At 36.1% G+C, this 11,057-nt stretch overlaps 1 protein-coding gene across 1 annotated transcript; it reads right to left on the bottom strand.

Annotated features, from left to right (window-relative positions):
- Positions 1-9,021: 9,021 nt before the first annotated feature.
- LOC306669489 (translation machinery-associated protein 7-like) lies at positions 9,022-9,364 on the bottom strand. Its single transcript, XM_079153508.1, has one exon. It carries the CDS (start codon positions 9,354-9,356, stop codon positions 9,162-9,164), a length of 195 nt encoding a protein of 64 aa, XP_079009634.1. The 5' UTR covers positions 9,357-9,364; the 3' UTR covers positions 9,022-9,161.
- Positions 9,365-11,057: the final 1,693 nt, after the last annotated feature.

Here is an 11,057-nt window from a genome sequence, read left to right as displayed (position 1 = left end):
GGAGAACATCCTGTACTTATCACAGTAATTGTGTAACCACTTCCTGTTGCCCTTACAGTGAGCTCAGATATTGCAGAATCTACTTAAAAGTTTCTATGACACTAATCATTTTGTGTGAGCAGTTTCTCTCACTAGTAAATTAAGTAACACCATAAAAAGTGATCTTTCCTGCTTCTCAAAATTTTTCTTCCTTTATAAAACATATAGAATACAAAATATGCTAACTTACTATACTATCAGTAAGACTTCAGGTTAACAGCATGCACAAAATGCCAGTCGTGGAGCTATTATTAGTCAAGTTTTTGAAGGGTCAAAATTTGAACATAGGCTTTTGTTTGTGTAAAGGAGAGCAGTGTCACCATCACCTGGTTCTTCAAGGATCAAGGCACACAAATACACACAAAGATACACATGTTGTGCAAATTTGAAATGTTAAGGGGAGCCTAGAGAGAAAGGGAACAAAGATAAGAGAAAAGGAGAGGGAAAAAGGTGAAATACATATAATAGAGACAGTGTATGGGTAAGAAGAAAAAACTGTTGCGTTGAAAGGTCATCAAGAAATTTCCATGCCTGCATTCTGAACTTTAGTGTTTTCATAAACCAACAAATGGCAATCTACCTGAAATGTTTTAGACCACTGAGTATTTAATTTCCACTTTCACACCATATTAATTGAACAAATGTAATTTAACACCCTGGTGAGATAATAAAATCTATAGTTTTCTCAGAGTTATTACAGATTTTAGCTAGGTTATATATGAAATAACAATTTTCAATTCCTTTAAAAAAATCAATTGAAGTAGTTACCAGTTCTAAGTAAAACAAAAAACAACCTTAGTTCTATCTTTGCATCTATTTTTCATTTTGTTTATATTTGTTATTCTCCCTTCTTTTTATTTCAATATATATCTGTATATATAGATCCAGACCATGACTTGGGTGATAAGAATCAACATTATAATGATGTTTGAATTTATCAAAGTAGAGTCTTCCCAGAGACAATGCAATCTCATATGCTTTAATCCCCATAATCAGGAGGCCAATTTAGAGAAATGGCAAGTTTGAGGCTCGTCTCTGCGATTTAGCAAGATGCTGTCTCAAAATAAAAATAAAAAAGGTCTTCACAGAACTTGCAATTTAAAAGTATCAATTCATAGGTGACTATTGGTGAAGTTCCTGGAAGGGCCACAATGGAAGGATGACCCATGGGTATACTGTATAAAATAATTAAGCTGGCATGCCACATATTTTATAAATTGTACCTGAAAAATAATTTAGGTACCCATCTTTCACTGCACTGCTTCAGAAAATTTAATTCAGAGGCCTGAACAGAAAAAATAAAGGCCAATATCAGAGAGTATTGATTGAGAACCAGTAAAACTTTCTCAGCAAAAGTAATTCCCATGCCTATAGATTTTTTTAAAAAGTTCTTTTAATGTTTCATTCTGTTTTAGTAATTTTGGGGCATCTTAGAAACTGAGCTAAAGATGGACTCTGCTGGCATTGACTTCAAGGCTCAGCACTCTTTTTTACTGATAGATCTTTCTCAACAGAAGTTTTAAACCACAGTAACACAGTGGAATCTAGCAGAATTTTGCTTTTCTATATTGTTTGATTGTATTTATGTTTACTAAGGGTAGATATTATATCATGAAAAGCAAACAAAACTACAGTGCACTGTTCTGAGGTCATTTTATTCTGTTTGACTTTATGGGTAAAATGTAGTATGTATGGGCACATGACTGATTACTGGCAATATTTTCAGCATCTGAGTAAATGTATACTAAATCAAATAATATGTGATATGTAGGGTAGTGATATGTAAACTAGATCAAACTTTGTAAAAATTATTTCTCTGCAGAGGAAAGCATAAAAATAGGAAAAAAGACATAGGTTCAAATTTTGACTTTGGTATATGTGCACAAAAACAAATATAAACATAGTTAGATGATTCAGCAACTGAAAGGGTTATAGAAAATCTGCATTTTAATTTTTTTAATCAGATCTTGATATACATAAAGATGGAATTCACTGTGGTATATTTTACACTTACACATAGTGTAATTTTGTCAAATTCATTCTGTGTTTCCTCCTCTTTCTCAACCGTCCTCCTTCCTTTCAATCTCCTTCTATTCCACTGAACTTCCCTCTATCTTTATGATATGTGAGCAGTCTCCTCCTTTTTCATCTTCTTTTGCTCTAACTTCTGAATATGAGGGAAAACAATTGATGCTTGATTTTCTGAGTGGCTTATTTCTCTTAGCATGATGATCTCCACTTCCATTTATTCACGGGCAAATGCCATAATTTCAGTCATTGTATGATTGAGTAAATCTCCTTCGTGTGTGTGTGTGTGTATATACATAATATTTTCCTAATCCTTTCATCTATTGATAGGCATTAGAGTCGATTTCATATTTTGCTTATTGTAAGATGTACTGCTATAAACATTAATGTGCTTGTATCATTGTAATAGGCTGATTTTAGTTCTTTTGGGTAAATAACAAGGAGTGGGATAACTGGGTCATATGGTGGTTTTGTTTCTAGAATTTTGAGGAATACTGCTTTCCAGGGTGGTTGTGCTAATTTTCAGTCTAACCAATGATGTATGAGTGTAACTTTTCTCCCACATCCTTGTCAGTATTAAGACTTATTTGTCTGTTTGATAATTGCCATTCTGACTGGAATGACACAAAATCTCAGTGTGTTTTTGATTTGCATTTCTCTGACAGTTAGGGATGTTGAAACTTTTCTACATATATTTGATGACACAGTTTGTGCTTTTCCTTTAGAGAAATGTCTGTCAGTTTTTTGCCCAGTTTTTAATTGCACTATTTTGTTTTTATTTGTTTGGTGAGTGTGTTAAGCTTTTTTAGTCATTTATATATTATAGATATTAATCCTCCATCAGAGAAATAGCTGGTAATGATTGTTTTCCCCATACTATAGGCTGTCTCTTCACATTCTTTATCATTTCCTTTACTGTGTAGAAGCTTTTCTAATTTGAAGTCATCCCACTTGTTAATTCTTGCTGTATATCTCAGCATTCAGGGTATTGTTAAAAAGTGGGTGCCTGCAGCGGTATATGATTTCTTATAACATTTGCAAAATTTCTGGTCTAATTCCTAAGCCTTTGATCCATTTTGATTTGACTTTTATGCAGGGTGAGATATAGGTCTAGTTTCATTTTCCTACATCTGGATATCAAGTTTTCCCAACACCATTCATTAAAAAGTACATCTTTTCTCCACAAGATATTTTTGGCAACTTTGTCAAATACCAGATGACTTTCACTATGTGGGTTTGTCTCTGTCTCTTATGTTCCATTCCGTTGGTCTTCATATCTATTTTGATGCTGTTTTCTGTAACTATAAATCTGCAGTATAGTTTGAGATTAGGTACTGGGGCGCTTCCAGCATCATTCCTCTTGTTCAAGATTGCTTTGACTATTCTGGGTATTTTATTCTTCTAAATGAATTAAAGAACTACTTTTTCTACTTCTACAAAAATACGATTGTCTTTTTAGTGGGAATTTCATGGAATATCTGTAATGTTTTTGATAGTATGGCAATTTTGATATTACTTCTGCCTATCCAAGAATATGGGCGTCATTTCCAACTTCTAAGGTCCTCTTCAGTTTCTTTCTTCAGTGTTCTTTAATTTTTGCTATAGAGGTCTTTCACCTCCTTGGATAGATTACTTTCCAAGTTTTTGTGGAGGCTGTTCATGTTGTTTTGTTTTTGTTTTTTTTGAGGTTACTGTGAATGTGATATGCATCCTGATTACTTTCTCAGCAGTATCACTGTTGGATTATAGGAAAGCTATTAACTTACAAATGATCACTTATCCTGCTACTTTAATGAATTTATTTATCAATTCTAGAAATCTTCTGATAAATTGTTTGGGTCTTCTAGATATATGATCATGTCATCAGAAAAGAGAGATTATTTGACTTCTTGCCTGATTGCTCTGTCTAGAGTTTCAGAATTACATTGAATAGGAGTGGTGACGTTGTGGTAATCACACAAGAAGCGTCAAATGGCACTCAAAGAATGGGGGAAACCAGACTTTATTTTACACTGGTGGACCCAGTGGAGATTAACACTCCAGAATTCTGAGCAGCTCTGACCAATTTTCCATAACATTTATAGGTTATCTAGTATCATAGATTTTCTAGTCTAAAACGGTACATAATTGGACACAAGTTATCAAAAAAAAATATATGATTTTGTATAAGGTCTTAGAGTGGGAAATGTGTTTACCAAAGCAGACTGGAATAAGGAAAGCTGGCTTACAAGGTCCTCTGTATCTCTAGTCTTGAGTCCTGAGCTTCACAGGGGCGGTTACACTTCAAAAGAATGTGGTTAGGTCCCAGAGAAAGTCCTTTACGTTCCAAAAGGAAGGAGTAAATGGTGCTGTTTCCCTGAAACCCAGCTGGTGGAAATGGGAGGAGAACTCTCACTCTCCTTGGCACCTGTTCTTACAGAGAGCGTCCTCAGTTTACTTTATATCCAGGCCTGGGTCAGTTACCCACAAAGTGAGAGCGGCTACCCTTTTCTTGTTATTGATTTTAAATGCAGTGCTTCCAGTTTTCCTCCATTCATTATGCTGTTGACTTTGGGTTTGTCACATATAGGCTTTATAGTGTGGGTGTAAGTGCTTTCTATTCCTAGTTTCTCCAGCATTTTTAATGTGAGTGAAGGCTGGATTTTGTAAAAGGCCTTTTCTGCATCCATTATAATAATCATAGGATTCTAGTCCTTGATTCTATTTAAGTTGTGATTTACATTTTTTATTTGCACATGTTGAACCAACCTCATATGCTTTGAATGAAATCCACGTGATCGTGGTGTGTTATCTTCTTGATGTGCTTTAGAATACAGTCGGCTAATACTTTACTAAGGACGTCTGTATCTATGTTCATCGAGGATATTGGTCTGCAACTTTCTTTTCTTGATGTCTATTTGTCTGATTTTGTTATCATGATTATATGAATTCATAGTGTATTTGGTAGATTTACCACCTTTCACTTTCATGGAATAATTTAAGGAAGATTGGCGTTCTTTAAAGGTCTAATAGAACTCATAGTATTCATCATTATGGGCTTTTCTTTCTTAGAAGGTTTTTCATTGCTGTTTCAATTTCATTATTTGATATTAATCTGTTTAGGTTTTCTAATCTTCCTAAGTGCAATTTGGGCACGTCATATGTGTCTAGAAGTTTGTCCAGATATTCTAGATTTTCCAGTTTGAGTATAAATATTCAAAAGAATTTCTAATAATCTGTTGGATTTCAGATGTTTCTGTGCTATTTCCTTTTTTATCTCTAATTTTGTTAATTTGAGTCTCCTTTCTAATTTTGTTAATTTGAGTCTCCTTTCTCTAACATATAACATATAACATATCTAACATAGTTTGGCTACTGGTTAACAACCTTGTTTATAATTTCAAAGAACCAAATCTTTGCTTAATTGATCCATTGTATTATTTTAATTCTCAATTTTATTAATTTTTGTCTTAGATCTTAAGTATTTCCTGTGTTTTGATTTTGGAATAAGTGTTTTCTTTCTCTTTTGAAATAAGTTTGTGATTTTGGAATGAGTTTGTTCTTTCTATTCTAAGGCTTTGAGGTGGAGCCTTAGATTTTTTATTTGGGTTCTTCAATGGAACTCAATGCCATAAACTTTTGTTATGTGTGCCATACCTTGCTTTACTTTGCTTTGCTATACTTTACTATGTGGAATATTGTATGAATAATGCAGTGTTATGTGTGACTCTGCAAAAACGCAATGATGTAACCCCAAAAAAGGGTGTAACCAATGAAAGACCCCCAAAAAGAGGTGTAACCAATTAGAGACAGTTTAGAACAACCACACCTGACGTCCCCAGTGCCATCCACCTTATCAAGCCATGACAGACACAAGAAGAACTATAAGGAGACAGGCCAGAGAGCAGGGAAAGGGACAGTGGGGAGCTGAGACAAGGGCTGCACGAAAGTGAGAGAGCTAAGGACACCAGAGAGCTGAGACTCCGGACGAACTGAGCCGAGATCCAGAGGAGATGCTGGAGAAGACCGAGGCCAGCCTCCGCTCCTGGCTGCGGTGAATCCTCCACGTGCCCTCCAGGTCTGATTGACTCCCAGTGAAGTTGGCCTTAAGACACCACATGGTTGTTGGGGGCTGTGCCATGTGGGCTGCCCTGGGATGGCGCCTGGCGGCCAGCCGGGAGGTTGCTTTGATCACCACAGCAGTGAGGAGGTTAATTAACATAAGCACACTCAGGTGATTTATCATTGGCCGTATTCAATTAAGTCCATGCACACAACAGTTCCAAATGCTCCTGCTCATGCTCATGCCTGCTTGTTTTGACCTTTGCCGTGATAGGGCAGCTGGCTCCTCGCCTGATCTCAACTGGTGTGGCCCCGCCCTCCACCTCCTGGAGGGAATATAAGCGGGCAGTAGGCGGAAGGCAATTAGCAGCAGCAAGCAGCAGCAGCTAGCAGAGAGAAGAAGCAACAGTAAGCAGAAGCAGCTAGCAGAGAGAAGAAGCAGCTAGCCCTCAGATAGATAGCACCTAGTTCACAGGATGCGGGACGCAACTCTAAGAAGAAATAGATCTCTGATAAGCGTAGAAGCCTCTCTTTCTCTAAAAACTTCCTGATAAGCAAAGTCTCTCTTTCTATAAGCAAAGCCTATCTTTCTCTCAAAGTTTCTCTTCCTGTAAGCAAAGTCTCTCTTCCTGATAAACAAAGTTTCTCTTCTTCTAACCTCTAAGCAAAGCATCTCTTCTCAAAGTCTCTTTTCCTCTATAAATTAGTGGATATAGGAAAAGTAGTTTATTCCCAGTCCGCCTCCGATAAATACCCACGCAATTGTTGCCGCGGGCGGCAACACATGGTGAGCCCTGGGATGTGGTGTGAGACTAGAGTTAGGCTAAGTCTAGAGTTAGATCAAGGAAGTGTGTGATTGTGTGCAGTGAATAAACCAGCACCGAGAAGCTAACTTTCACGTCTCATACTTCAACCGCTCCTGACAACTTTCCTCTTAGAACTGCCTTCACACTGCCTCAGATTTTGATATGCTGTATCAAAATCAAATCAAATTCATATGTGTTTCTAAGAATTTTTAAAATTTCTTCTTACATTTATTATTTGATCCATTCCTCAGTTAAAGGGTCTTTATCAATCTCCATGTGTTTATGTGATTAGTATAATTTTTCCTGCTATTGATTTCTAGTTTCATTCCATTATGAAATAGGATGCACCAGGATATGCACATTTTTGGTATTTGCCAAGACTTACACTATGATGTAATACGTGATCTATTTTGAAAAAAAGTTTCATGACTTCATGAGAAGAAAGTGAATTAAACTGCTTTTGGGTGAAATTGTCTGCAGATGTTAGAATGGTCCTTTTGACTTATAGTATTATTTAGGCAGGAAATATTGTTATTGATTTCATGTTTTGATGACCTGTCTACTGATGATACCACTCCATATTATTACACTAGGTTCCATCTGGGATTTAATGTCAAGAAGTACTTTTTAATGTAATTAGGTTCATTGACACATGAGGCATAAATATTTACTATTGTTATATCTACCAATTGGATTGTTCACTTTACTAGTATGTTGTGTCCTTCTTTGTCTCTTGTCGCTACCAGTGAGAACCTTTACTCAGTTTCCCTGAACTGAGCTATGAGGCTTTTGGAAAGAATACACAAAAATAGAAATAGCAGCCGGGTGGTTCAACCTGTCTCCTGGTAGGTTGGAGACTGATCACAGCAGACTCTTCAAGTTCATTATAAAGGTTTTCACTTCAAAGGGATTCATTGTGAGAAAGTTACTTTAAAAACAGAACTAAGGTCAAAAGTTTGAACAGCCTAATTACAGTCATAAGCTTGTGCTCTCAATTCAGCTCCAGGCAGCTGAGGCCTGAACCTTAGGTCATGAACTGATATACTCCTTGGCAACCAGGGAATTTCCCTTTGAACAGGGCATCACCAAACAAATGGACAGACTTCTGGGCACCTGTGCACTGAAAAATTAACAAGGAAGGTGTCAGCCTATGTCTCTGGGCAATTCAAAGACACATAATTCATTCACAGCTCCTGAAGTTCTCTTCTGATTAACTTTTTCTTAAAATCTTCTTTATCAGATATGAAAATAGCTACTTCTGCTTATTTTCAGACTACATTTGCATGGAGTATTTTTTTCATCTTTTTCTTTCAGTTCATAAGTGTCTTTGTTTATGAAATGAGTCTCCTATAAATAGCATACAATTGGATCTTGTTTTTTAATTCATCTGAAATCTATGTTTTTAATTGGGGAGTTGAGAATATTTACATTCAGTGTTATTATGTATAGAAGTTTGTTTTTTTTCCTGCATTTTAGTTTGTTTGCTATGTTTCATTAAGTTTTGATTTTCACTTAGTTAGTTGTTCTTTTAGTAAACTTTATATATTTTGTTTTGTGTGTGTGTGTTTTTTTGGTACCAGGAATTGAACTCAGGGGTGCTTAAACACTGAACCATATCCCCAGCCCTTTTTTATGTTTTATTTAGAGACAGAGTTTTGTTGAGTTGCTTAGGGTCTCGCTAAATTGCTGAGGCTGGTTTTGAAGTCTCCATCCTCCTGCCTCAGCCTCCCAATCTGCTGGGACTACAGGCTTATGTCACCATGCCCAACCCAATTTTATATATTTGGGAGCTAGCAGGTTTACTTTTGAGTTCTTTTATTTGCAATATATCTTTAAATATTCTTTGTAATTCTGGCTTTTAGTTTATCCTTATCAGGGAAAGTTTTTATTTCTACGTAGATTCTGAAAGATAGCTTTGCTGGATATAGCAATCTTGGTTGTTAATTGCTTCCTTTTAGAGCATGGAATGAGATATGAATTGATTTTAGGGTCAGGGTTAAGTAGTCAGAAGTGAGCATTATTGGTTTATCTCAAACATGACCTGACATTTTTCTCTCTCAGATTTTAATATTCATACCTTATTTTCTTTTTCTTTTTTTTAACAAAATTTTATTCTTAAATTTACAACAGACTTCAATGCAACACTTCATTCTAGCTATAGGTGGCAAAAGATGTCACAGTGGGGGTCCTGATGTTTAAATAGGAATGGAATCAACAGTCACCATCATTTCAAGCACAAGAAACAGCTTACTTTTTGCCAGATTTCTTAATTCCACCTGTGGCCAGGGGACCCTTCCCCGCGGCCTTTGCTTTTAGCTCCTCAAGTTTCTTCTGCTCCTCTTTTTGTTTCTGTTTGAAAGCCTTATCTTCCTTATCCATCTCCGTGGCCTGCTTCTTAGGCTGTTTCAGGGGCTTCTTCTTGCCACCTTCACAGCCGGACATGGCACCTACCGCCCTACCCCAGTTTTGCTCTTAAACCCTCATGCCTTATTTTCTATTTTAGAAATTTTGATTATGATATGTCTAGGACAGGTTCTTTTTTGATCTTGTCTATTTGGGCTTCTGTATGCCTTTCTTCTGCATCTCCATGTTTTCATCTATCCCAAAGACTCAGGTTTGTTTTCTAGATGTTGTCCCTTAGTACTTGTATATTCTGTTCATCGTTTATATTTTTTAAATGTTTCCTTCATTGAATACTGAGTATTCAAGTTCATATATCATGCCTTCAAGGCCTGAAGTTCTGTCTTTGAAGTCTTAAATTCTATGTTCTACACAATCTACACAGTCTATTATTTTCTTTTTCTTTTTGTGCTGGGGATTGAACCCAGTGGTACACATCCCCAGCCCTTTTTTTAAAGATGTATTTTATTAGAAACAGATATTGCTAAGTTGCTTTGAGCCTCACCGTGTTGCTGAGGCTGGCTCTGAACTCACAATCCTCCTTCCTCAGCCTCCCAAGTCACTGGGGTTACAGGCATATGCCACTGTGCCTGGCTCACAATCTATTCTTTAGATTCTTTCAAGTGAATTTTTACTTTGGTTCCTTGTGTCTTTAATTTTTCAGTTCTGATTGGTTTCATTTGAATATCAATATTTCTTTATTAAAATGGTCTTTCACTTTCTGTATTTTCTCTTACATTATTCCTTAGATATTCTTTCCTATATTTTCTCTCTTACTTCATTCCTTAGATCTTCTCTTAGTTTGTTAGCTGTTTTAGTAATCAGGTTTTTATTGTATTTATCTCTGAAATCAGATAAAGATAAATCTTTATCTTTAAATAAATTAGACATGGAAATCCATTTCCATGTCTCTGAGTTCCTTTCTTGGGGAATGTTGAATTTTGGGAGATTTGCTTGCCTGTTACCTCAGGATTTCAGAGGTCTTGGACTTTCACATCAGTTAAGATGGCTTTCCCTTTCTCTCTTGTACCTATGATCTTTGATGTGCATATATATATTTTTCCTCTTAGGGGTGATTTCTCTTTCTCTTTCTCTATTTCTCTCTTTGCTGTATAAGTAAGGTATCTAGGGATGAGATGAGATCTAAGGTCCCCAATCTAGTTGTTCTTAATTCAGACCTCGTTTTTGGTTTGGGGCTTTTGTGTTTCCTATTCTGGGTTAAAGTATTGTTGAGGCTCAAGTGGAGTTAGTTGTGTTTAGTGTTAACTGTTACTTAGCTGAGTTGTGAGTGTTACTAAACAGCAAGGTCTCTACTCTGTGAATTTGAAGTGTCCAGATCACATCCCAGCTCTTCTAAGTGAAAGGAAGAACAAGAAATAGCAATAAAATTAGCAACAATATGTATTTTTAAAAATAAATGACTGGTATCTATTTTTACACCTTACTACCTGCTAAGGAATGGTGGGCTCATCATTAACATCACAACCAAAATAAACAACCAAGAACTCAATTTGACTTTGAACCAACAAGGCTCTGCTATGTCATCCACTGTATTAATGATCACAACAACATAAATGTGGTAGAATTTATGTAAATTGTAGAATTCTGTCAGATAGTGGAATTATAGTTTCTTAAGCAAAGAGATGATATGTTAGGAAGGCAAGAGAATGTTTGAAATATTTTGAAAAGTGAACAGAGGAAATGTAGGAGATATGTAGCAGATGATGGTTATAAAGATGGAGG

Source organism: Sciurus vulgaris, assembly GCF_902686455.1.
Source record: "Sciurus vulgaris genome assembly, chromosome: 9".
NCBI lineage: Eukaryota > Metazoa > Chordata > Mammalia > Rodentia > Sciuridae > Sciurus > Sciurus vulgaris.
This window is presented reverse-complemented; position numbering and strand designations above follow the sequence as displayed.